Genomic DNA, 27,440 nt, shown 5'->3' with positions numbered 1-27,440 from the left:
AATGCTTTCCTCGAAGCTTTTACACTATAAATAGCTATCTAACCATAATGAGTGATAGACATCAAGGCGAAGTGAAAAAAAATCTACTATCAACTAAAGAAGGAACAAAGTGAAAATGAAGTAAAATATTCAAATAATTAGGTAAAATTGCTTATAACTCCCATGTAGTTTTAAAATTAAGCAAAATCTTCCTATATTTTAAAAATTGCATGGTACCCCCTTATACTTTAAAAAACATTGCATGAAACTCCACCACCGTGAAATTTTCCTTATGTGGTTAAAAAATGATTTTCTATCTATATGTTTTGCATGGCAGGGGATTTCATGCAATATTTTTGAACCTATAAGGGAGCGTCGTCATGCAATTTTTTAAAGTAAAGTGAAGATTTATGCTAAACTCCGAAACCACATAGTGGTTTCATGTAATATTTTTTAAAGTATAAGGCGGTGTCATACAATTTTTAAAATAAATGGAAGATTTACGCTGAATTTAGAAACCACGAAGGGTTATGGACAGTTTTGCCAAATAATTATATGAACTTAGTTCACAAGTTATGAAAATGTATGATATAGAAGTGAGAGACGAAGATAGAGAAGTGTTCTGTATGAGGTGAAATGTATACAGAATGGTGATGGTGGAGATGCACAATGGTAGTGGTTGTGGGGGAGAGAAAATAATCACAACTGAGCTATGAAAAGAATGAATAATGAATTAATTTAATTAAGAGAGTACAATACATAAATATATACTTGGATTAAGCCCAAAAAAAAAAAAACCCTTTATATATATAGAGGTAGATATATATGCTTATTGTAAGCATTTTTAATTAAAAAAAAATGGAGAAAAAATTGTGATTGTTCCAAAAAATTTATACATTAAACTGGGATATAATATCAAATGATTATTGATATTTCTTTGCCGAATTTCCAAAGGTAACGCTAAAATGAAGTTCTATTAATTCAAATGTTTTTTTAAATTTTGACACTATTTATATATAGTTACTTTTTTTTAAAAAAAATTATATTAAATATATATTTTTTTCTATGATTTTTGAAATTGAGATTTTTTATATGAATTTTAATTTAAATAATATTTTTAATGTAATATCTTATAATAATAATAAAAAATAAACATGTTATGTATCAGATAATATTTTTGAAATAATGTTAAATAATAAAAATAAATAAATAAAATTTGTACCGCGGCTTCCTGACCACAGTCAATATTGAAATTAGAGACGGAATGGGTTCGAATCTTCTATCAATAATTCTTTTAAACTTTATATCTAATTTTTAATGAAATTGTTGTTATCTACATTGTTGTATAGTGCATATCCATATACATACGTATCTATATATAGACATACCTGTATAACACTTGCCAAATTAGTGATGTCTAACTCTATCGAGAAAGCGTGTTTAGGCGCTGAGGAGTTACCAAAAGCGTGTTTAGACGCTGAGGAGTTGCCAAAAGCGTGTTTATGGGAAACCATGCACGTCATCAGATGGGGAGGCTTCTGGTTTCCGGCCGAAGTCGTCAAACCGGCCATGACCTTCCGGTCCAGCTTCACCGCCCGAAACGACGACGTTTCGCTCGCCTCCTCCATGAAAACCGGCACCACGTGGCTCAAGTCCCTCGCCCTCTCCTGCATCCTCAGCCCCGACGACGGCGCCGACGACCTCCTCGCCGCTGACAGTCCCCACATCCTCGTCCCCTCCGTCGAGGCCGTCGTTTTCAACAGAAAACGCCTCAAATTCGACATCTACGACGCGTCCGCTCCGCGATTGATTCACACGCACATCCCCTACTCTCTCCTCCCCGATTCGATCAAAAGCTCGTCGTCTTCCACAAAAATTGTGTACATCGCTCGAAACCCTAAGGACACTCTCATATCCTGGTGGCATTTTTTGAAATCCAATTCCAGATCAATCCCTCTCGAAAAGGCCTTCGATGCGTTCTCCTCCGGTGTCTGTAACTACGGCTCGTTCTTCGACCACGTGGCGGAGTACTGGATCGAGAGCCGGAAACGGCCTGAGAAGATTCTGTTTCTGAAAAACGAGGAGCTGAAGAGCAATCCGAAAGCACAAATATCTAAAATGGCGGAATTTTTGGGAAAGCCTATTGGGAGTGAAGATGAGGTGGAAAAGATTATTTGGAGATGCAGTTTGGAGAGGATGAAGAATCTGGAGGTGAATAAGAGCGGGAGAACATTCGTGCCAGTGAGCAACGACAGCTTCTTCAGGAAAGGGGAAGTGGGAGATTGGAAGAACTACTTGACGCCGGAGATGGCGGAGAGGATCGATCAACTGTCACGTGACAGGCATGAGGCTATTGGTCTCTTTCTTTGATTTCATTCAATTTAATTTCTTTCGTATGTTGATACAGAATAATAGCTTTTGAAATTGGAATGGAATCATCATAAGCTGAACAAACGTGAAACGACAAAGAAGTTGCTATTCTTTATATATATATATATATAAATATCAGCATCCCTGTCCTCAAGTGCACCCTAGATATAGCAAGTGACTTGAGGCATCGGGGTTTGAACCATTGACCCTACAATAACTAGTCCAACTCCTACACATGGTCAGACCATCTCTTACAAGACGTACTTACCTCTAGCTTTTGGAATGGCAGATTGAGGGTTAAGAGCAGTAAAAAAGAACCGTAGACAGGCCTTTCCTGTCAGAAGCTCGATTTTGTCATCTGCAACGGCCGTGTCTTGATATTAAAATCTCGATCTTAAATCGCGGCCACCTGAAGCAGGCGAGGCCACGTGGAGTAGGAGGAGGTATGTTCTCTAAATAATGATCTTTTATGTGGTACAAAAGAAAATAGAGATGTATGAGGAAGGGAAATACGATATAACTCACCGGAAATGAGATGGAGATGCACGGTCAATGCGGGGGCGTCTCCTACGCCAATGTCGTCTTGGTGCGAAAATTGGGAGGAGTTTTGATTTTAATAAAAATAATAATAATTTCACATTCTTGTTCAAAAAACACATTTGTCACGCTGCATTGGCTGGACACATAGGCGAAAAATCTTGAATGATCAAATTCCATTTAACAACAGTTTAATGATCTTTCCTATGATTATACACAACAAAAAAAAAAAAAAAAAAAAAAGGCATAGTGTAAATCATTGCAAATATTGGGCTGCCAACAATATTAGAGTACAAAATATTAGCCGTATGCTTCATTTCTTCAACCAATTGAGCACAAAAATCTTCAAACAACCTGGAATTCGGCCAATGTTTTGGTTGTTTGAAAGAATTCAATGTCCGTTCTGTTTCCTTATGTTGGCCCCAAATTCGCTCAAAACCAAACAACAGCAATCACGAACAATAAAATAACACCAAAATATTTCCAGACAAATTCAATCGCATATAGACAATTCGTAGATAGTCGAGATGAGCTTGGGTTGGAACCCCCAAATGTAAATTATTGATGACCGAACTGAGTTAACAATTGGTTTTTGCATTTTGCTTTACTGCCTTCAGTGTGTCTACATTGTCCGGTCTGATTACAAACCTTCTGTATTTAATCGAGTTCATATTGGTGTGTTGAAGTTCTGCCTTATTGTTTGCTGAAATTGGTAAGTTGAGACCAACACCTTGCATTAGCATCGCCAAGGATATTTTGATTGTTATCATTATGGATTTTGTCATACTACAAAATACTTTAATTAGTGCGTTCATCATCGCCTCCACGAATGTCTAACACATTTAGCTATCATATGTGCTAAATAGATGAGCTATTGGACAAACTGTGAGATAGTATTTGCAATAGTTTTATGCTAATTTTGAATTAGCATAAAACTAATAGTATTAGTTTTATGTGCTAAATACTATTTGCAATAGCAGCTTCTGGTTCTCGCAGACCGTCATAAAGCCGGCCATGACCTTCCGGTCGAGCTTCACCGCCCGAAACGACGACGTTTTGCTCGCCTCTCCATTAAAACCGGCACCACCTGGCTCAAGTCCCTCGCCTACTCTTGCACTCATCGCCATGGCGACGACGACGATGTCGAGGATGCCCTTTCCGGCGAGAATCCCCACTTCCTCGTCCCTTCAGTCGAGGCCGTCCCTTACAACGTCAAGATCTTCGAATTCGACATCCATGGCGGACGACTGCTTCACACGCACATCCCCTACTCTCTCTTCCCCGATTCGATCAAGAGCTCTTCGTCTTCCTCAAAAATTGTGTACCTTGCTCGAAACCCTAAGGATACCCTAATCTCCATGTGGCATTTTTTCAACTCCTATATGAAGCCGCTCCCCCTGGATAAGGCCGTCGATTGCTTCTGCTCCCGTATTCATTATTACGGACCCTATTTCGACCACGTGTTGGATCGAGAGCCGGAAACAGCCTGAGAAGATTTTGTTTATGAAGTACGAGGAGCTGAAGAACAATCCGAAAGCGGAGGTCATGAAAATGGCGGAATTTATGGGGAAGGCGTTGGGGAGTGAGGATGAGGTGGAGAAGATTCTGTGGAGATGCAGTTTGGAGAGATTAAGGAATCTGGAGGTGAATAAGAATGGGAAATTATTCTCGCGAGTGAACAAAGAGAGTTTGTTCAGGAAAGGGGAAGTCGGGGATTGGAAGAACTACTTGTCGCCGGAGATGGAGGAGAAGATCGATCGAATGTCCCGCGACAAGCTTGAGGCTGTCGGATTATTTCTTTAATTAGTTGATCCACCAAATTAAAATTTAGGGTTTTTAAGTCTTTTTGGATTTGGGGTGTGGATTAATTTGGATTGTTTCACTTGTTGTTTCTCTTTGCTTTAATTTGATCAACTACTTGCTTTCATCTTGCATGGTCGTGCAAGATAGAATCAATCCAAACTTTGTGTTTAATTTAAGGCAAATTGCCCATAAATCATTGTAATTTCGAAATTCAGCGTAAATACTTTATATTTAAAAATTGTATGGCCTTTACTTTAAAAAATGTTATATTAAATCTTTTTTACATTTTTCGTGATATACAATGGCACGTGCTCCTCAGCCCTTTTTATTTCCAACCCCCTTCACTCCAACAAAAGGACTACATACCTCTTCTTTTTAAAAAAATAAAATAAAATAAAATTATCAATTGAAAATAAATTGTTAAAAAATCTTTGGTAGAATCAAGCATTCCAATTCTAATTACTCTCCTAAATCGATGTTTTCGACATTGTCCTAAACCAACTATAACCATCGTTGGAAGAGGAAAAAAGATTTCGAAGTCGTCGGAATCATGGATGTAGGAGAGTTGCGGAATGATTAAGAGGCTAAGGAACGCGAGCTCTAAAAAATATTCAAGTGCACTGCATATTTATATTAAAATGTGTTTCCCGTGTTTTACTAATTATTTATTAAAATCTTATTTTAAAAAATTGAGGTAAGGAGCCAACGTCGACATCTATTATTTTAATTAAAAAATGATATTTGAAGGGAAAAGGAATTGATTTGTGAAAAGCATGATATGCAATGAGGGTTAGGAAGCTAGGACATGATTTTTGTTGGTTATTTCCGTAAATTCAATAGGTTGGACACTTATTTATTTCTGCTTGTTTGTCTTTGTCCTCAAAAATAAAAGAAGATAGCAAGCAATGGTAGAAATTTCGTATTTACAATCAGAAATCGGTTTTGCACGAAAATGATATTTTATGAAAATTTTAAATCCATACAAAATATTTTTATGTAAAGAATAAAATATAGAGTATTTTTATGGATAATTTATATATTATTATAAATTAAATGCACCAACTGCGACTTTCTTAATTGTTTTTAATAAACGTGGAATCTACTCATAATTTTTTAGTTAATTAAAATAATTCAAAAACTATAGAAGAAAGGTAAGTTGTAAACGTATCCCACGATTTCGTATATATAGATAAATTGTGGTTTGGTATAGTAGGTTTTGAAGGAATCAAAGTTCTGTACATGTATTTTATTTTGATTTTAATTTTTTTCTTATGTAAATATTATGACTTTAGATTTTTTAAATAAGAGATAAGTATTTGATAGAGCACTTTTTAATAAATAGTTGAAAATTTTAAATAATAGAACAATATTTATGATAATTTGCGTGTGCTTAGTTGTTATTTTTTTTGTTTTTTTTTTTTAATGTTAGACACTAAAGAATTATATCGATAATATAAAAAAATTTGTATTAAGTTATTATTGGGGTGCAAACCCAATCCCACATTGGAACCTTATTAGTCCCAAGTAAACTCCACTATTACTATTACGAGGCCTTTTGGAGAATATCAAAAAACAATTAATAAATTATAGATTATATTAGAAAATTCAAGACAAACTGAACTGAAGATATGAACAAAAGATGTGTATTACCAAACGATTAATATTATTATTGAAGCGTGAAATGCCCAGTTGTTAGGCATTTAAATATTGAGAATTGATGAACCTACGGTAATATATATACACACATAAGCTAAAGAAGCTTCCAAATTAATTAACGATGGCAAAGTACTCAAACGAGAAATCGTGTTCAGAAATTATCGAAGAATTACCAAAAGCGCGTTTTTGGGACACCGCCGACATCGTCCGCTGGGAAGGCTTCTGGTACATTCCGAACTTTCTAGAACCGGCGATGAGCTTCCGGTCCAGCTTCACCGCCCGAAACGACGACGTTTTGCTCGCCTCCTCCATTAAAACCGGCACCACGTGGATCAAAGCCCTCGCCTACTCTTGCATTCATCTCCACGACGACGAGGATGCCCTCGCCGGCAACAATCCCCATTTCCTCGTCCCTACCGTCGAGATCGTACTGTACAACATCAAACCCTTCGAATTCGACATCTACGACGCGTCCGCTCCGCGATTGATTCACACGCACATCCCCTACTCTCACCTCCCCGATTCGATCAAGAGCTCGTCGTCTTCCACAAAAATTGTGTACATCGCTCGAAACCCTAAGGACATCCTAATCTCCATGTGGCATTTTTTCAACTCCATGTTTAAGCCGATCCCGATCGATAAGGCCGTCGATTCCTTCTGCTCCGGTTTCTGCAACTACGGCTCGTTCTTCGACCACGTGGCGGAGTACTGGATCGAGAGCCGGAAACGGCCTGAGAAGATCCTGTTTATGAAATACGAGAAGCTGAAGAACAGTCCGAAAGTAGAAATATCTAAAATGGCAGAGTTTATGGGAAAACCGTTGGGGAGTGAAGATGAGGTGGAGAAGATTATTTGGAGATGCAGTTTGGAGAGGCTGAAGAATCTCGAGGTGAATAAAAATGGACGATTTCTGACGTCCATGTCCAACGACAACTTCTTCAGGAAAGGGGAAGTCGGGGATTGGAAGAACTACTTGACGCCGGACATGGCGGAGAAGATCGACAAAATGTCACGTGACAAGCTCGAGACCATTGGGCTCTTTCTTTGATTAATTGATTTCATGTCTGCTTGAGTGTTTGTGATCTTCTGTAAGAAGATCATTATTTCATGTTGTTGTGTGCTTTCCCTTGTAATATATTTGGTTAATAATAATTGATATTGGAATCTACTTCTCGTAGATTCCAAGCCGTTGGATTTTATAATAAATTAACGGTCTAAATTAATTTAGTGTGTAAAATAAAATAAAAATTATTTTTATCTCAAATCCCTCGATCGAAACCGAAGCATAAAGTCATAAAAAAAATTAAAATTGAAGAAGAAACTAACATATTTCAAATGCTGGAATGAGACTTACATTAAGGGTGTGTTTGTTTGGGGGTTTCGATTTTGAATTGAGATTTGAATAGTAAAAAATTTGAATTTGAATAGTTGTATGATGTGATATAAATAGGTGTTGATGTGATGTTTTGAATGTAAAATTGATTTTTAGTATAATATAAAAAATGAAAAATAGGTGTTTGATTTGATATTTTTGGAGAAAAAAATTGGATGAATAGTGTAAATCCAATCCAATCCAATCTCCCAAACAAACACACCCTAAGAACACTTTGAATCCTAAAAGTAATGTTTTTAGGTATTTTTTTGTTCACCGCACATCATATAGGGTTTGTTTGTTCTGATCTGGTTGGAGAGAAAACACTGTGTGAAGTGCCAGGCCAGCTCCCCCATGACCGATATTGGCTGCAAAATGGCAGCAAAAGCTGCCATTTGTATTATTATTATGTTTTTTAATTTTTTTTCAAATTTTATATTTATTTAATATTTATAATAATTATATGGTAAAAAAATATATACAATATATATCGTTTTAGTAGAAAATAAAATTTTCTATAATACGAATAAATAAAAATTTAAATATATATGTTGAGTATAATATACATTCATAATAAAATCATACAATATAAATTTTATCAATTACATTTATTACATATTTATATTATTTTATTCATTATCTATCAAATCAATACTCATCAAAACTTCCAAAATCCAAACCAAACTCAAACACAAAAGAAACAACAAGATTCAAATAAAAATCAAACCTAAATCCAAATTTCCACCCATCTAAAGAAACATACCCATAATTTTATTGTATAACCAACATATTAAAAAAGTATTTCTACGATAGAAACTGAACATATCATTACTTGCATTATCCGGAAACTAAAATCTTATTGTTTAGCCGTGACCGTACAAGATTCTATCACTTTTGTTTAAAAAAACATGGACAATCACAAGGAATAATAGCCGCCAAGAAAATGGAGGCCGACATTTGCCAAGATCAAAAACCACTTTGGATGAGAGCATAAACATATACAACAATTTGGTTAAAAAGCTTTTGTTTGCCTAGGCGTCATGTGATCAAGTCAAATTCAATTGTATACAAAGTAATCTTCAAATTATTTGCGGTTCTCACAACTTGGATGATGTCTCACCTGTACCAGGAACCATCCATGTTGTCATATTTTAATTGGCCTCTATAATTAAGCTGTTTTATAATTTTTTATTGGGTAAACTGTTGTTTTAGTCTCGTAACTGGACTCATTTATCATTTTAGTCCTGTAAGTGGAGCCTGTCGCAAACTAGTCCCATAAGTAAAAAATTTTCGCTGTTTTAGTCCTCCGGCGCCGAAGACGCCCGCGTGGCTCGCCGGAGGTGACGTGTCCGCCAAGTGTCCCGCCAGGTCAGCGACACTTGGCGGACACGTGGATTTATTAATTTTTTTTTTATTTTTTTAATTGGACCAAATAAAAAATACAAATAAAATTAAAAATAAGTTTTAAAAAAATTTTAAAAAATAAAAAAAATAATAAAAAATCCACGCATCCGCCAGTAACGACACCTGGCGGACACGTCACCTCCAGCGAGCTACACGAGCATCTCCGGCGCCGGAGGACTAAAACAACGAAAATTTTTTACTTATAGGATTAGTTTAGGACAGGCTCCACTTACGAGACAAAAATGATAAAGGAGTCCAGTTACGGGACTAAAAAAATAATTTACCCTTTTTTATTTAAATTGACAAAAATAGCCTCTTATAAAATTGTTGGATCTCTGTACATATACCATTGTATATACTCTGTTGGTTTGAGAATTGAAAACTTCTGAGCGAATTGATTGATTAATTACTTGTATCAACTATTGACTATGTGCTAATCACTTTTGCCTAACTGTGAATTGCATGATGTTATTATTATAAACCCATTGGGCATGAATACTTTTAGGTTTAAGTTGGGTGTTTCGGGTTTAAAAAATATGTGCACATATTATTTATTTAATTACAATATTAGATAATAATTTAAAGTATTTAATTAACACTCCATTTGTTCAAAGTTTGTGACTTTCATAAGCATCATGATATAATCATGTTTAGCCTGAGGAAGTGACTCGGTGAAGATATCTGCTACTTACTCGTTGGCTACATAAAACATTGTTGCAATTGTTCCATTCACTACAAGTTATCGAATGAAGTGATGCTGCACGGCAATATGTTATGTCCTCCCATGAAGACCTGAATTTTTGGCGATTGCATTTGCTGCCTTGTTGTCATAGAAAAATTTGTGTCGCTTTCTTTTGCTGTGAATTTGTATGAAGTTTCCAAATTCACAAAACTTGCTTTGCTGCTGAAGTTGCTACTGAATATTCTGCTTCACATGATGATTCGTGTTTATTAAAGCTCATATTACTGCTCCAGAACCAAGATTAAATATACTTCCTCCGTCTCTCATATCTACGTATCTATTTGCTTTTTGTACGGAGTTTTAAAAATATTAGTATTATATTGGGATGTAGTAGAAATAAATGTAAAAATACTAAATTAACCTTATGAGTATTTTATGATATAAAGATAATGAAATTTGTGTAATATATTGTAAATTATAAGGGTATTTGTAATGTTAGGTAAATAATACAATTACTAAAAAAAAATGAATACTTTGTTATGGACGAACCAAAATAAAAAAATGAATAGATTATTAAAGAGATGAGAGAGTATTACCAAACATACTTTTCTAATCATTCCAGGAGTCACTATTAGTGAAGCCAATAAATCTGAAAAAAATTTCCTGTACCAAATGTCAAAGTTCAACGTCTCAACAATATAACAAAGAATCCTCTTAGCAGTGTGTTAAATAATTCAAGCCACCAACTAAACTTCGAAATAAATTTGTATTTTTTCATTTTATTAAAAAAAGGCCTAATTACATATTTACTTATTTTATTTGTATAAAATTTACATAATTAGACATGTATTTATAACTAGACATCAACAAAAAAATATTTTGTGCAAATTTTAAATTTACATAAAAGAATTTCACATTTTATGTATTTTTACTTAGATAATTTATATATGTGGTTTGGTATAGATAATGTGGTTTGGTATAATAGGTTTCGAAGGAATCAAAGTTCTGCATATGTATTTTATTTTTATTTTTATTTTTATTTTTTATTATGTAAATATTATGATTTTAGATTAAAAAAAAAAACATTATTGTTTAACAAAATATTACCTTAAAATAAATATTTAAATAATAATAAAAAAAACTCTTAAAAAACACCATATATATGTTATTTTTATCTAGATTGATTTTTGTATGTAACATAGAGAATTATGCGAAAGTATAAAAGATATTATTTTAAGTTAGAATATTTGACTTTTTGGATTTTTTGTGATGAGTATTTAATTTAATTTTTTTTACTTTAATTTTTTTGTATTGTTTATTATTATTTCTTAAAAATCACAATGAAAAAAGAATATTGGAAGAACATAGTGCATATGTTTATGTGTGTTTTGGCTTTTATTTTTGGTTTAAAGGGTGTTTGGGAAACAACGTTTTCAAGAGCTTTTAACTTATTGAACAGTCAAAAAGCTAATTTAAGTGTGTGGTAAATTAGCTTTTTGAAAGAACTTTTTGGATCCAAAAAGCTTATTTCTGAAAACTTCATCTACTCAGCGTTTTGAAGAGCTAATTTTGATTATTCTTTATTTACCCTTAAAACTTAATTATTTATTTTATACATATAAATATATTTTTATAACAGTATTAATTTAGGAGTGACACAATAAATAAATAACTAAAAATATATTAGTATAAATAATTATAATATAATACAAGTAAGATCTGATTGAAATGGCTTCCGGCATAGTTTTTTACTTATATTTCTAAAATCCTTAAGTTTGTATATTTTTTATTGATTTATGTCCAAAAGCAAAAGTATCTTTTGAGGGTAGTTTCTGAAATAAGTATTTTTTTTTTTTGGTCAAAATTAATATTTTATCTTTAATAATATTAATAAATGCATACTATAAAATAATATTAAAATAATTATTATATATATATATTATATTTTAATAAAATTTTAAAAAATAATAATTATATTATTAATTTTAATTTATATATTATACTTGAATTAAAATTTAAAATTGAGATATCAAATTTAACTTTGAGTATATAAATTTAATTATACTAAAATTATTAAATATAATTTATAAAATTTTAAAATAAATTTAAAATACAAATAATTTAATATTATATTTTAATTTTATTTTAATTGATATATTATCCTTAAATTAAAATTTAAAATATAAATAACTAAAATTTTAAAATATATTTTTTTTATAATTTAATTTAAAATCTTTAAATATAATTAATAAGTTTAAAAGTAAATCATAAAAGTTTTATAAAAAGAAAATACTATAATATTAACATGTGTTTTTAGTTAATTTTAATAGTTTAAAAGTACTTTCAATTCGTCAAAACAATTTTTTAGAATACGTTATTTTTATAATGATCAATTCCAATACAAAATTGGCTGCGAATACTCTGCTGATCCAGTTAAGTTACGGTGATGCTGATTTGACCGTATCAACCTATGCTGTAGAAGTGACCAATATATATATATATATATCTGTGTTATAAGATACCATATGCTGAGTTATAATATACTCAATATATATTGCATTATAGATATACTGATCTATATATATATAAATATATATTGGTCGCTTCTATATAATATATTAGATCCGGTCATATCAACACCATGTTGACTTAACCGGATCAACAGCTGATCCATGCTCTACAAAATCAAACTGTTTTTGCTTCTACTTTTGATTTCTGTTTATTTGCTTAAGTTAATTCAACCGGACCCTAATAAGATTAACATTAAGTAAAGTAATTAGTATAATAAAATTTTTAAAATTATAGATATTAATATTATTGTTGAAGGTTGAAATGTCCAGTTGTTAGGCATTTAAATATTGAGAATTGATGAAGCTACGGCTATATATACACAAATAAACAAAAGAACTTCAAAATTATTTAACGATGGCAAAGTACTCAAACGAGAAATCGTGTTCAGAAATTATAGAAAAATTACCAAAAGCGCGTTTCTGAGAAGCTATGGACATCGTCCGCTGGGAAGGCTTCTGGTACATTCCGAAATTCCTAGAACCGGCGATGACCTTCCGGTCCAGCTTCGCCGCCCGAAACGACGACGTTTTGCTCGCCTCCTCCATTAAAACCGGCACCACGTGGATCAAAGCCCTCGCCTACTCTTGCATTCATCTCCACGACGACGAGGATGCCCTCGCCGGCAACAATCCCCATTTCCTCGTCCCTACCGTCGAGATCGTACTGTACAACGCCAAACCCTTCGAATTCGACATCTACGACGCGTCCGCTCCGCGATTGATTCACACGCACATTCCCTACTCTCACCTCCCCGATTCGATCAAGAGCTCGTCGTCTTCCACAAAAATTGTGTACATCGCTCCAAACCCTAAGGACATCCTAATCTCCATGTGGCATTTTTTCAACTCCATGCTCAAGCCGATCCCGATCGATAAGGCCGTCGATTCCTTCTGCTCCGGTTTCTGCAACTGCAGCTCGTTCTTCGACCACGTGGCGGAGTACTGGATCGAGAGCCGGAAACAGCCTGAGAAGATCCTGTTTATGAAATACGAGGAGCTGAAGAACAGTACGAAAGTAGAAATATCTAAAATGGCGGCCATTGGGGAGTGAAGATGAGGTGGAGAAGATTATTTGGAGATGAAATTTGGAGGGGCTGAAGAATCTCGAGGTGAATAAGAATGGGAAATTATTCTTGCACGCGGCGAATAGTAGCTTCTTTAGGAAAGGGGAAGTCGGGGATTGGAAGAACTATTTGACGCTGGAGATGGCGGAGAAGATCGACCAAATGTCGCGTGAAAAGCTCGAGACCATTGGGCTCTTTCTTTGATCAATTGATTCCATGTTGTTTGGTTGTGTGGCTTTTGAAATTATTTTTTAGCTATGACCTGAAAATATACACTCGTTACTGTTTGAGAGCGGTCTGAATAAATTTTAATTAAATTTAATAGTTTGTAAATTAGACTCGATAAAACGAGTTACGTTAGACGAGCGATGTGGGTTTCAAAATTGATGTTGTTTGATTCCTTATGTTTGTTTTCATTTTAATTAATGTTATGCATGAGATGATATATTTCTATTGTCCTCTTTGAAATAATTAATACCATTTGACTTTGGAGTAAGATTTTAATTACATGTATAACACATCAGGCAGGCCATAATGTTTGAGGATATCATTGAACACCTTTAACAATGATTTAAATATACGCAGCCATTACATATCAAATAGATAGATAATACGGAGTTTATATTAATATAATACAAATATAATACGTAATTTAATAGCTTATGATTTACACAATATATTTCATCATTGATCTCGATACACCTCGTATATTAATACATTATAATATGTACACCATCCGTTCTGAATATGACATTTTTTTTACCGTATATATGAGAATTTAAAAGAAATATACTTAATAAATAATTAAAAATATATTAGTGAAAATAAATAATTTAATAAAAATAATTTTAAATTAAAATTAAGATAATTAATTAGTATAACTAAAATTTAAAAATATAAATTAAAATATTTAAAATGATATTAAAGTGTATAATAGTTTTAAAAAAAAAACAAAAAATGATAAAATAAATAGGACTGGCGAAAATTTGAAGATGAATACGATAAGTGAGACAAAAAGAGTAATATATAACTAACAGTTCATACTAATGATATATAGAATAAATGTTATTTCAACAACTATTTGTTGTATCATCGCATCCTTAGTCAACATCATAACTAGGCCGATAATATATGTGTATGACGGTCAGCAATGTTCTAATCAACACAGGACAATAGTTTATAAAATATATATTATGATTAACTTGATTAAATAATATAAATAAATGATATGAACGGATAATATATATATATATATGATAATAATTCACACATAATTTAATTTCTATTAGTCTTAATTATTCTTATGGCGGTCATATCCTATCTTATCCTATGCTATATATATTAGAGTAAAGGGTGTTTGAGATTGCTGCAATCTATTCTTGGAATTTTATTTTTATTTTTATTTTTGATTTTTTTACAATTTTTAAAGTCTATATTAAGTATAGTTGCAATATTTTTAGTTTGTTAGAAAACTTATTCTTTTATATTAATTTTTGAATTTTTAACAAATTTATTTTTAATTAATAATATTTTATAATTAAGCTTTTGTCTTCTACTTTAAACAAAAATATTTTAAATAATTATTATTTACTTTTCAATTATAAATCTTAGTATTTATAAATATCCAAAATTATGTGTGATATAAAGTTTTTTCAAATAATAGTTTTTTTTAAGAATAAATAAACATATTCAATTTTTATTATGCAGTTATTTTTATACAGTTTCTTTTCATTCCTTATTTTAGGTGTTAGTGTTTATATACAGTTTTTAAAAACTTGATAATTTACAATTTAATTTAGATAAATTTTCTTCAAAAATTAGTTTTTATATTGTTTCTTTTGGATTTGTTTTTCTTTCAAACATTTTCACAATTATTTTGCATATTCTTCTTGCAAAGTTGTTTGAGTATTTTTTTTTAATCTTTAGATTTCATTTTATTTATTTATTAAATTATTTTCTTTTTGCTGTTTTTGCATACACCTGAAAAATGTGAGATCACCACTGTTTAAGGAGACTGCCCCGTCGGGATGCTCAAAGATTTTATTATTATCGACTGAAGTTATCTCAAAGTTGAGTATTGTTAATCAATAAAATAAATTGAAAATCTGTATTCGATTTCTCATCGCAAAATAGTTTATTTGCTTAATGCTCTATTTGTTAGATATTCTTATTTTTAGATTATCTTATAGCATTTTATTGTAATTTTAATTTATTTCTTATTTTGGCTTTAACATTGTTTATTTTTTAGTTTTATTTTATTTTTAATGTCTAATTTATTTTGTTTTTTTGTTCATAAGGTAATATTCATTCATAGTCTGGACGTTTTAATCATTGTTTGTGACTGAACTTGAACACAATATTTAAGATAAGTTATTTAGAAAATTTTATTTATATTATTTTAATTATTCTAAATAGTTTTAGTCGGTTTCGAATTTTTAAATATATTTTTTTTTTTAATTTAAAAAATTTATAAGAAGTTTATATATAATTTAATTTTTATATTTAATTTCAAATAAAGAATTTTGATAATTGTTGCTGACGTCTTCCATTGTAAACTTAAATACTAATTTAATAAGATGCTTTTATTTTATTTACTTAATGTTTTTATTAATTCTATTGTATATTATAATATTAGAAATTATTTATAAGTTAATTTTTAAAATTAAAATATATAATTTTTTTTTTTTTTATAGTGAGTGCCAATGAGTCATATAGCTAAAATATTATTTGAATGAATATTTATAATATAGCTTTCATGTACATAAAATAAAAAGTTTAATAAAAAAATATAAGAAATGACAATTTCTAGAAGAAATATAATATTAAGATAAAGTATAAACATACTCGTGTTATTGTTTATATATTTTTTTAATTGAATATATATATTATTTCTTTTAAATATTTATAAAACTAGATAAAAATAATATAACAATTAAACTTAAATATAATAATTCTGTGGATAGTACGAGTTGACAAGCTAGTACATTAATATATATTTGTATAGTGTGTATTTGGGGCAGTTCGAGCCCCATCCGTCAGACTTAAAAAATGTAACAAATACATACAAAAAATACTACCTATAAAATACACCTTACTTTTTTTCTTTATTTGCAACTGGTTTTATTTTTTATTCTCATATATATATATATAAATTTTACTCCCTCCCTCAAATGTGATATCAGTCTATTACCATACTACTCCCTCCGTCCACAAAAAAAAATATACAATTACTTTTGGCGCGGTATTTAAGAAATAATAGTATTTTAATTATAGTGGGTATATAAAAGTAGTGTAATGACATTTTTGCCCTTGCTTTTTGGTGTAAAAGTAATGATGTGATATAAAGTAGGGATATTTGTGGAAAAAAGTAAAGTATTTAATGAAATGTTTACTTTGTAATTGAACGTCCCAAAATAGAAACATGTATACTTTCTAGCTGGACGAAGAGAGTATTTCTTATTAGATATAGACTCTTAAAATCCAATTATTTTACAGGGGTGTGTTTAATTTTTACTAAAAAGTATAAATAATTAATTTTCTTATGACAGCAAAATAGAAACTGAGTATAAATTTAAAGTATTATTATTTAATATTTAAAATTGAAAAGCTCTCTCTATATATATTTGGTGAAGGAAAGAGACTATTAAATTCTATTTAAATTTTTTATTCTCAATAAAAATATGATTTCTTCTAATTATATATATTTTTCAATAAAAATATATAAAAGATAACTATATAAACCTCAAACAAAATTTTATATTTTTATTTTTATTACTTTCTTTTTTGTTTTTGAAATATTGGGATTGCCCGGCCCTCCTGGATTTAAATTGGGTACTTCTATTGGAATGCATTTCAAAATTGGGCCCCACCAATCTAGCACGAAGAAACCCAAAATTACTAGGAATTGCCATGCCTCTGTTATTTTCGTTATCAAAATATATGTTTATATTTTAGAAACATATTTTAATGTAAATTTTCGATGAATATGAATAGTATTATATTCATCTGGGTTATATTTATATTTTGCGTTATTATATTTTACATTGAAAATATTTTTGTATTTGTATAATTTGTTTACAAATATCATTATAATAATATTATAATACACTAATAAAAGTAATTTTGTCATTTTTTTTTTTTTATGTATAATACGTTTTGATGTAATAATTAATATTCAAATATTAATATATAAAAAGTAAATGTTCGGACTAATATATATTAGTCCTAAGTAGAATAATTTGAATATTAAATTATATGAAAAAAAAGAGACTTTTAATTGTTAATTTTTGTGAACTGAAAAAATATATATTATATATACTTTGTTAATATATGTGTATATTATATTTTCTAATAATATTTATATGAAATTGTTCTTTTAAAAATATTAAGTGGACAAACTTTGTATATGGCCCGTGAATATTACAATGTAATATCTGTAAAATTTGGATAAAATTTGAGTTTATTATTGTTGGAATTTTATTAATTATGGTATTATTTCAATTTTATTTTATTTTATTTTTATTTATGACGTGAGAATCCTACCTAAATTATTTTTATTTATTTCAATTATGGTACTATTTTTAATTCTTGTGATAGTTATGTCCAACCTAAATTAAATCATAATATTAATTATGGTACTATTTTTAATTCTTGTGATGGTTATGTCCAACCTAAATTAAATCATAATTATTACCCAAAAAAATGAGTATTTTCTAAAGATAGGACCGGACATCAGTATCCTGAGATCAGCATAATCAGAGTCGAAGATTATTGCAATACATTTTAGTATTCAAATATTGAGAAAGCAATTGCTATATATTGACACAGACATTACATATACGATAATGATATATGCCAAAGTAACGATGTGTGAGCCAAAGGAGAAATCGTGTTCGGAATTAATGATCGAGGAATTGCCAAAAGCGCGTTTCTGGGAAGCTGTGGACATCGTCCGCTGGGAAGGCTTCTGGTTCCGAGCTGCATCTGTCAAACCGGCCATGACCTTCCGGTCCAGCTTCACCGCCCGAAACGACGACGTTCTGCTCGCCTCCTCCATGAAAACCGGCACCACCTGGCTCAAGTCCCTCGCCCTCTCCTGCAATCGCCGCAACGGCGGCGCCGATGACCCCCTCGCCACCGAGAATCCACATTTCCTCGTCCCCACCGTCGAGGTTGAGCAGTTCATCAAAAAGCCCTGCAAAATCGACGTCTACGATGCGTCGGCGCCGCGATTGCTTCACACGCACCTCCCCTACTCTCTCCTCCCCGATTCGATCAAGAGCTCGTCGTCTTCATCAAAAATTGTGTACATTGTTCGGAACCCTAAGGACACCCTAATCTCCATGTGGCATTTCTGGAGCTCCAATTTGAGACCACTCCCTCTTGAAAAGGCCGTCGATTCCTTCTGCTCCGGTGTCCATATTTTCGGGTCCTTCTTTGACCACGTGGCGGAGTATTGGATCGAGAGCCGGAAACGGCCAGAGAAGATCCTGTTTCTGAAGTACGAGGAGCTGAAGAACAATCCGAAAGCGGAGGTCATGAAAATGGCGGAGTTTATGGGGAAGGCGTTGGGGAGTGAGGATGAGGTAGAGAAGATTCTGTGGAGATGCAGTTTGGAGAGATTAAGCAATCTCGAGGTGAATAAAACAGGAGAACGAGCTCTCTGGCACTTGTCCAACAGCAGTTTCTTCAGGAAAGGAAAAGTGGGAGATTGGAAGAACTACTTGACGCCGGAGATGGTGGAGAAGATCGATCAACTGTCACGTGATAAGCATGAGACCATTGGTCTATTTCTCTAATTCCTTGCGTTCCCGTACTTTTTTTTTTTTTTTTTACCTAATAAACCGCCACCACTACCAGAAAGTGCGCACTGGGTAAACCCTCGATTGAATTTAATATTCTACTAATTAGGCCCGACAAAGCAAATCGCACTAGATGAATCATGTGTGACAGATGGATCTGAGATGTCAGGATTTGAAAATTTGAACGGTATTATATGAAAAAAATTAGCTGGTTGTAAATCAGCCCTGTAACAAACGTCATATTTATAACATACTATATAGTGTTATGTGTTATATATTTTGATAAGCATGAGACCATCTATTTCTCTAATTCCTTGCGTTCCCGCACTTTTTTTTTTACCTAATAAACCGCCGCCATTACCAGAAAGTGCGCACTGGGTAAACTCTCGATTGAATTTAATATTCTACTAATTAGGCCCGACAAAGCAAATCGCACTAAATGAATCATGTGTGACAGATGGATCTGAGATGCCGGAATTTGAAAATTTGAACGGTATTATATAAAAAAATTAGCTGGTTGTAAATTAGCCCTGTAACAAACGTCATATTTATAACATACTATATAGTGTTATATGTTATATATTTTGATTATATACATTGATTGAAATAAATTAAAATAATACCGACTATTAATTTGACCAAATCAGTTCTAGATACCCGCTGCTTCAATTTATATAGTATATGATTTTCTTGTCTCTTCGTGCATGGTTGTGCGGACATGATGATGATCAAAATTTGTTTTGTGCTGTTTGATTATTCCCTATGACTTAAATCACTATTTAATTTTTGTTTACACGGACTTTGAATTTTGAATTGAAATTTGAATCGTAAAAATTTTAAATTTAAATAATTGTGCGATGTTATATAAATAAGTATTAATATGATATTTTAAATGTAAAATTGATTTTTAAAATAATATAAAATATTTAATTTAATATATTTTTTTTTTAAAAAAAATTGTATGAAGATAGTTGATGGTTGTTTGCAGGAAGGTCGATCAATCAGGAAAATTTAGTGAAGTACGGAAGCCCAATTGAGTTTGGGCTTGATGACTAGTGTGGCCCAATATGAAGATATCCAACGGATATTACGAGAAAGAAACGTGATGGTCCCTCTGTTGTATAACGGTTATAGATTTGCATATTCGGTTACAACAAACTGTTGGAACTTACCAGAAATTTAACCATAAGCCCAGGATCTACCGTGTTATCATAATTGAGATAAAAATAAAGCAAAATAAATCTAACATTGTTCCATTAGCATAATCGAATTCGGATCTGCTAACAATTGAGGTTTTTGTGTTCTTCAAGCCTATGGCGCAACCCATCTTGAGAAAACCGCTAGGGTTTCTGCCGTTACTCCCACGATGAGATATGGAACGTAACGGTTGTTGCGTCTAGACTTGGGATCACAACCCTATTTATATCCCTTATTATCAATTGACCTCATCACCCAATTAATAATTTACCGGGTTTCTGCACATTGGAGGCCCACACTTACTAAATACATTTAAACCCAATAAATTTATAGATCACTTAATATAGGCTTAATCTGACTGATAGCCCAAATAATTACATTTAACCCACTAATGGATTTTTAATCCAACAATCTCCCACTTGGGTAAATGTACACTGAATAACCTTATGAGCTCATGAAAAATTTGCTATCAGATCTTTAATGTATATTACCAATCTCATCTATAAATCACATCAATGCGGATCAAAGCGACCGTCACTGCATTTATCGCAATGGGATCGATCAGCGTTCACAACACTAATATAACCTAAGATTCGATCAAGTGCGGATGCACAGCATGAAAATTTCATGTAATGTGATCTTAACATGCCTATTTCCAACTGATCCACCTTAACTTTAATTCAGAACAACTAAATACTGAATTAAAACTTAACATTGCACACTGAATATTGAACATTGAATACTAAATTGTGCAGTGTAAACCAAAGTAACTTTAATAGTATTTGAACATTACTAATCAGCTCCTACTAAACCGAAGTATGGAAATATGGTTCCACTATCAAATGAGCAATATGTTCATTATAGAACTTATGTGGAAACCCTTTACTAATTAAGGGGATTTGTAATCGTGGAAGTTATATGAATATGTTCAATAACTAATTCATGATATGAAGTCAAACTATTAAGTAAATGGTGATTATTATTATCAAATGATGCATTAGTTCCAATCAATTTTTAATTCTGGAAGAGACAAAACTTTATATTCGAATGAATAATAATAACTGAATTTGTTTAAAATAGAGATCGAAATTAAATTTTGACTGAAGATGGTACCATAAAAAATGTCTCATCCAAATTCAAATAATAACGAGTACTCAATAATAATCTAAAATTGTCAATGACTTCAACTTGAACTTTCTTGTCGTCACCCATATAGATGTATCTTTCAACATTAATTGATTTCGACAATAAAATAATCTTGCATAGATACACTGATGTGTGTTGTTACACAAAAATCCACTCCCAAGTGTGTCTATGAACTGAAATTAAATTAATTTCAAGAGCAAGACTAATAGAACAAACATGTCCTCCGAAATGTCTAACTTAAGTGCCCTCAATTTAGTAGCAATACTAGACATGTTTAGGATGTACTCCTTTATATTTTCTTTGTCGTTGTATTTCATGGTAATGAGACTTTTAAGAAGAATACTCATTTTTGCCTTATCGCTTTTGGTAAAGTGTTTCTTAATTTCGACAAGGAATCCATATCATCATATATTGTACTCCTAAAACTTATGGAGTGCTTTTATTAATGATAATTAGACTTAGGCGTTGGACATATCTCACTTCTCAAACAACTGTCATTCATGAGCAGTGTTTTTCGCCGTATGAGTGAGTCGGTTTATTATTAATGCCAAGTCATGCAACCAAATAAATCATTATGAAGTTCAATAATAATGCATTCTCATCTCAAGACACTAAGTGCAACATCAATAATCAATCTTTGGATCAATAACATTGATTGCTAGCAGTCATCTTGTTGCAATAATCATATACGGATAATAAGGTAATGTCAAACAGTAACCAATTTTTGGATTGATTTACTTTTCACATAAGTTAAATCCATATAACCATCTCATACATATTATCGTAGATGTATATTTTATTATGTCAATTACCGACTGCCTTTGGGCCGAAGAATAATCACATGAATGAAAATACACATAAACACTTACGTTATCGAGTAAAAATCTCATATAAGAGAGGTTACTTTGGCAACGTCAAATACTTGATCTTCACCGTCAAAACGCAGCATGCATTATTAATGAATTTATAATTTTCTTAAATTAAATTAGCAATCTTATCACAAGTTATCGAGCAACATCAGCAAATGTCGTTGGACAAATTACTGACTCACTAGTGATAAACTTGTTTTCACAATCGAATGTTGACAATACAATAGTGTGTCAAACAACACCCTATCTTTGGATAGATCTATTGTTCACACACAAATAACTAAATTACCATCACCACATTCAATGTTACTAAATATGCATGTAACTACTTAATGGCTGAGTTGCCTTTGGGTCAATATGCAGCCTTATATGTCACACACAACTTTCTAATACACAAAATAAACTGATTTACAGAGCAGAGGCTACTTTGGCAACATAACTGTTTCAACCAATTCATAAAATATATTATATTATTTATTGCTAATTCAATTCACCTTAAATAAATTATATATGTATGTCCAATACATATTAAAACTATAACAACAACAATTAATTTCTGGACTTATTAAAATAATCAAGTAGTCCGGAATTATATAGGCAAAAATATGTCATCCAAAGAGAGTATAAATTTAATATAATGAATATTTATAGTCGAATTTGCACAAATAAATACTGTCAAAAATATATGCTATTGTATTTCAAATTTAATTTAATCCTCAAATGGATCATAATTAATCTGATTTTATAAAATCAACAATAAATTAAATAAATATTATCTGGATTAGTGCAAATAATCTGAATTTCATAAAAATAATTCAATACTAATGAATAAATAAACAAATTCTGCACGTATATGCATATTAATTAATAAATTATGTAATCATCAAATTGAATGCATGTACATCAAATAAATGTCAATCTCGACCAATGGACGTGCTGTACATATGAATAACTGAATGAATAAATATGAAAACAACCAGATTTGCACATATACAATTATCTCATATATAATTCCAATTAAACCATTAACGGTTTGGAATGATCCATTAATTCTATAATTAAATAACCAATATATCATTGAACCCTTTACATATGTATATATATCCTAAATTCAACGAAGGAAATACAAATATCTCCACAATTGGCACGACACACGTAACATGTTTATCCATTAAAACAGATTATAAAATAAATGGAATAACCAATCAAACGCCGCACAAATATATTTCATTACAGTGCATTGGTTATACATTTTCCACTGAATCATTGTGTCAAGCAATTCAAACATAATGAAATGCTCATAACCCAAGCAATTTCTTTTGAAAGATTAAGAAGCAAAAAAAAACGTATTCTCAAGACAGCAGTGATTTCTGTATTACAGTCAAATAAATCTGATGCAAACATCTCGATATCATGTCAATCCGTCAAGATTAAATATATAAACAAACACACACCAGATGTAAATGAACAAACAAACCGTGTATGTATTAATTGCAAACAAATAGCAGTACGTAATGTATATCATATCGGTTATGATAAATCGGCCACAAAAAAATCCAGGCAGATTTAATTTGATCTGATTCCCAAAAATTATTTATAAATCCAAGAATAAATGGATAAATAAATAAAATTAAAGTAAATTAAACACATGCAACTAATGCATTTAACACATAATCAAACATACATACAAATGTGTACGGATTGGGTTAAATGCAATTTATATTGCAATATAGAGACACGACTACGTAATCATGTACCAGAACATATTTATTCAAATCATCGCATATGTTCCACGAATGGGCAAATTGCTTTCAATTAGCAAATTCTAACATATAATTATAGGAAATTGATTTCCATTAAACATCATGGTTCTTATAGACTATCTCATAATTCAACACGGAAAGGCTCTGATACCAATTGTTGGAATTTACCAGGAATTTAACCCTAAGCCCAGGATCTACCGTGTTATCATAATTGAGATAAAAATAAAGCAAAATAAATCTAACATTATTTCATTAGCATAGTCGAATTTGGATCTGCTAACAAAGGAGGGTTTTGTGTTCTTCAAGCCTATGGCGCAACCCCTCTTGAGAAAACCGCTAGAGTTTCTGCCGTTACTCCCACGATGAGATATGGAACGTAACGGTTGTTGCGTCTAGACCTGAGATCACAATCCTATTTATATCCCTTATTATTAATTGACATCATCACCCAATTAATAATTTACCGGGTTTCTGCACATTGGAGGCCCACACTTACTAAATACATTTAAGCCCAATAAATTTATAGATCACTTAATATAGACTTAATCTGACTGATTGCTCAAATAGTTACATTTAACCCACTAAGATTTTTAATCCAACACAAACCTGCAAAGATATACAACAGATTGTGCAGGGATTGGTGTGTGCATCATGATTATCTAGTAAAAGTAGGCACTGAGGATCTGTGATATGAGAGAGAGAAAAACAAAACATTAAAGGTGAGGGGTTTGGGAGATAGGTTGAGTAAGGGACATCATAAAAAAATAGAAGATAGAGTTTTTGAGGGTATAGCTCGATTGTATTCACATATCCTGTGTTTCAATGGTTTGAATAGTGAGTTTCGCCTGGGTTGGAATCCCCAAATGTAGGTTTGTGCAGCTGAACTGGGTTATCATTCCGTGTTGTTTCTATTGTTCTTCGTGACCGGTATGTTCACTCGCAGTTCGATCCTCCAACGAACAACCAGTGTGCGTTGAGAGATTTTTTTGTGTTTATTTTTTAAGTTTGTTGCTGCTTGAGTTAATCATTTTTCGGGGCCAACATTTAGTAATTACAAACTAGACAATTACTCTTTTAAATCGGACGCATTAATTTAACATTGTGTGAGATCAGGTCTTTAGCACCTCTTCGATGAACACTTCAAATTTAATCAATATAATTACATTACTTATATTATTTAATAAATTAAATTTATGTAATTAAGTTCTAAGTGATCAACTCGGCCGCAAACTTAATATATATAGTTACATTAATTATACAATTTAATAAATTAAATCAATATGATTAAATTCTATGTGACAACACATGTGCAGAAATTAAATTTTCAACACCTGATTTGATCCGATTTAACATATCTCGATGATATCCCAACTACAAAAAAAAAATCGCTTCCATAATCTCAACCTTTGACAAATCTTGATTGCATCTGATTAGTTTAATATATCTTTACGATCTCCAAATAGCAAGAACAATCCATCCATAATTCTCAATTTCAATTAACAACAATATCGTTTTGGTTATCATGCTAATTAACTCGACTATCATGTGTTTGTCGAGAGAGAATGCATATCCAACCGTATGTATTAATACAATATATAACATATATTTTAATAATATATTATATAATTTTATGTAACACAATATATTGTGATTTTAGCATAATAAACAGATTATAAAATACAATACAATATATATTCCAGATCGCTTTGGCAATCCTCAACTACATGATTCTAGTGATAGTTTTATATACATATCAAGAATCTCTTGAGATCAAGATGGAATTAAAGAAATAATTTTATTAATGATAGGGAATAATACAGACTATACACTGAGATACGACAACATATCAATTCTCACTTCATTGACAATTTATATATATATATATATATATATATCAAAACACGTATACTCAAGCATACATGCATCCAACTAAAAGCTATTGTTTTAATATTCAAACAATACTAGTAATTTTCACTCCAAAACAATGAGTACATTTGGAACAAATGTTTGGTCAAACTCGAATCATAATAATAATAATAAGTATTGATAAAATTTTAGTGTTCGTTTGAATTATATTTATATAAATAAATTATTGATAAATTTTAAAAAATTTAAAATTTAAAATTTGAGTATCTATTAATTAATTAAGTTTTTTTTATTGGATATAAAAAAATATATAATATATGTATAATAATTGTAGTTTTAATAAAAGTAATTAAATTTGTTATAGTAAAATTGAAAAAAAAAAAAAAAAAAGTAATTATAAAGACAATGAGAATAATAACTATAACAAATGCTCTAAAGGAACATTGCCGTAAATTTCTTGCAATTTTCTTCAACTGTCCTTCTTTTCTATCCTATAATATTTATTCTCACCTCATTTTGTCGCACTCACCTCAATTCCGCATCAATTAATTTCAATATTTTTTAACATGGATTTATTGCAATTTTTATTGAATCAATTCGGAAACTTTCTTAAGTTGGCCAAAGAACCACTTCAATAGTCTAGCGATTAAACCGTTGATATTGATTTTATATGACAACAATACATTCAAAATTTGTCAAATCTAAAAAATTAAAAATAAAAAATTTTGAATATTCACCCCTAATCATTATATCTTATAATTACTGGTAATAACTTAATGAATAAACGAATATTTTGAACTCAATCAATATATTATCATCAAAATAACATAGTGTGTTATAATATATTGTACTCCATCTCATTCGTCCTAAAATACTAGTCTCATTTTACTATTTTCGTCTGTTCCAAAACAATAATCATATTTCTATTTTTGGTAACTAACTTTTCACGTTTTTATTAATTTATACTCATTTTTTTATAATAATTGTATAAACTAAGAGTATTTTGGTCTTTTAGAAACACTTTTACCCTACTATTAATATAATAGTACCTTTGTTCGGCTCAAAGGGTCTCATTTACTTTTTAAATATTAATTATTATATCAAAACATAGTATAAATTAAAAAAAAAATTACAAAAATACTTCAATTAGTATCTATAATAGTATAGAAGGACATTTATATAAAAAATTATACAAATATAATAATATTTTTAATGTTAAGTACAATAACCAAAATGTAAATGTGGTCTTTAGAAACGGACGGAGGGAGTATTATTATTCTTTAATTCTCGTATCAATTTGAAATGTCCTTATTGTTTTGAGACGAAGAAAATATTATCATATTATATCAAATATGTATTAT

At 31.0% G+C, this 27,440-nt stretch overlaps 4 protein-coding genes and 1 pseudogene across 6 annotated transcripts; all 5 read left to right on the top strand.

Annotated features, from left to right (window-relative positions):
• The first annotated feature begins 1,118 nt into the window (after window positions 1-1,118).
• Window positions 1,119-4,004, top strand: LOC127244866 (cytosolic sulfotransferase 5-like). 3 transcript variants are annotated; one of them, XR_007837346.1, is made up of 3 exons: window positions 1,119-2,321; window positions 2,639-2,792; window positions 3,867-4,004. XR_007837346.1 is itself a non-coding variant. In XM_051265424.1 (2 exons), exons 1-2 carry the CDS (start codon window positions 1,297-1,299, stop codon window positions 2,670-2,672), a joined length of 1,059 nt encoding a protein of 352 aa, XP_051121381.1. In that variant the 5' UTR covers window positions 1,119-1,296; the 3' UTR covers window positions 2,673-3,094. The 3 variants fall into 3 exon arrangements, 2 of the variants coding, with proteins under 2 accessions (XP_051121381.1, XP_051121383.1); XM_051265424.1 differs by lacking the exon at window positions 3,867-4,004 and having other exon boundaries at window positions 2,639-3,094; XM_051265426.1 differs by lacking the exon at window positions 3,867-4,004 and having other exon boundaries at window positions 1,121-2,335; window positions 2,639-3,094.
• On the top strand, window positions 2,885-4,809 carry LOC127245061 (cytosolic sulfotransferase 6-like; annotated as a pseudogene).
• Window positions 4,810-6,450: 1,641 nt separating this feature from the next.
• LOC127244868 (cytosolic sulfotransferase 5-like) lies at window positions 6,451-7,534 on the top strand. The gene has a single exon (XM_051265428.1). The coding sequence runs from the start codon at window positions 6,467-6,469 to the stop codon at window positions 7,391-7,393; it is 927 nt and encodes a 308-aa protein (XP_051121385.1). The 5' UTR covers window positions 6,451-6,466; the 3' UTR covers window positions 7,394-7,534.
• A 5,243-nt stretch (window positions 7,535-12,777) lies between these two features.
• LOC127244869 (cytosolic sulfotransferase 12-like) lies at window positions 12,778-13,649 on the top strand. Its single transcript, XM_051265429.1, has one exon. The coding sequence runs from the start codon at window positions 12,804-12,806 to the stop codon at window positions 13,422-13,424; it is 621 nt and encodes a 206-aa protein (XP_051121386.1). The 5' UTR covers window positions 12,778-12,803; the 3' UTR covers window positions 13,425-13,649.
• A 4,517-nt stretch (window positions 13,650-18,166) lies between these two features.
• LOC127244867 (cytosolic sulfotransferase 5-like) lies at window positions 18,167-19,558 on the top strand. Its single transcript, XM_051265427.1, has one exon. It carries the CDS (start codon window positions 18,282-18,284, stop codon window positions 19,233-19,235), a length of 954 nt encoding a protein of 317 aa, XP_051121384.1. The 5' UTR covers window positions 18,167-18,281; the 3' UTR covers window positions 19,236-19,558.
• The last annotated feature ends 7,882 nt before the right edge of the window (window positions 19,559-27,440 follow it).

Source organism: Andrographis paniculata, unplaced genomic scaffold (assembly GCF_009805555.1).
Source record: "Andrographis paniculata isolate CXL003 unplaced genomic scaffold, ASM980555v1 Contig21END, whole genome shotgun sequence".
Classification (NCBI taxonomy): domain Eukaryota; kingdom Viridiplantae; phylum Streptophyta; class Magnoliopsida; order Lamiales; family Acanthaceae; genus Andrographis; species Andrographis paniculata.
Note: the sequence above shows the minus strand (reverse complement) of the source record. Positions and strands in the feature narration are given on the sequence as shown.

Coding starts and splice junctions, on each gene's coding strand:
- LOC127244867 (XM_051265427.1), top strand. CDS start 18,282: ATGATATATGCCAAAGTAACGATGTGTGAGCCAAAGGAGAAATCGTGT.
- LOC127244866 (XM_051265424.1), top strand. CDS start 1,297: ATGAAATTGTTGTTATCTACATTGTTGTATAGTGCATATCCATATACA. Junction 2,322..2,638: donor GATCAACTGTCACGTGACAG/GCATGAGGCTAT, acceptor TTGGAATGGCAG/ATTGAGGGTTAAGAGCAGTA.
- LOC127244869 (XM_051265429.1), top strand. CDS start 12,804: ATGGACATCGTCCGCTGGGAAGGCTTCTGGTACATTCCGAAATTCCTA.
- LOC127244868 (XM_051265428.1), top strand. CDS start 6,467: ATGGCAAAGTACTCAAACGAGAAATCGTGTTCAGAAATTATCGAAGAA.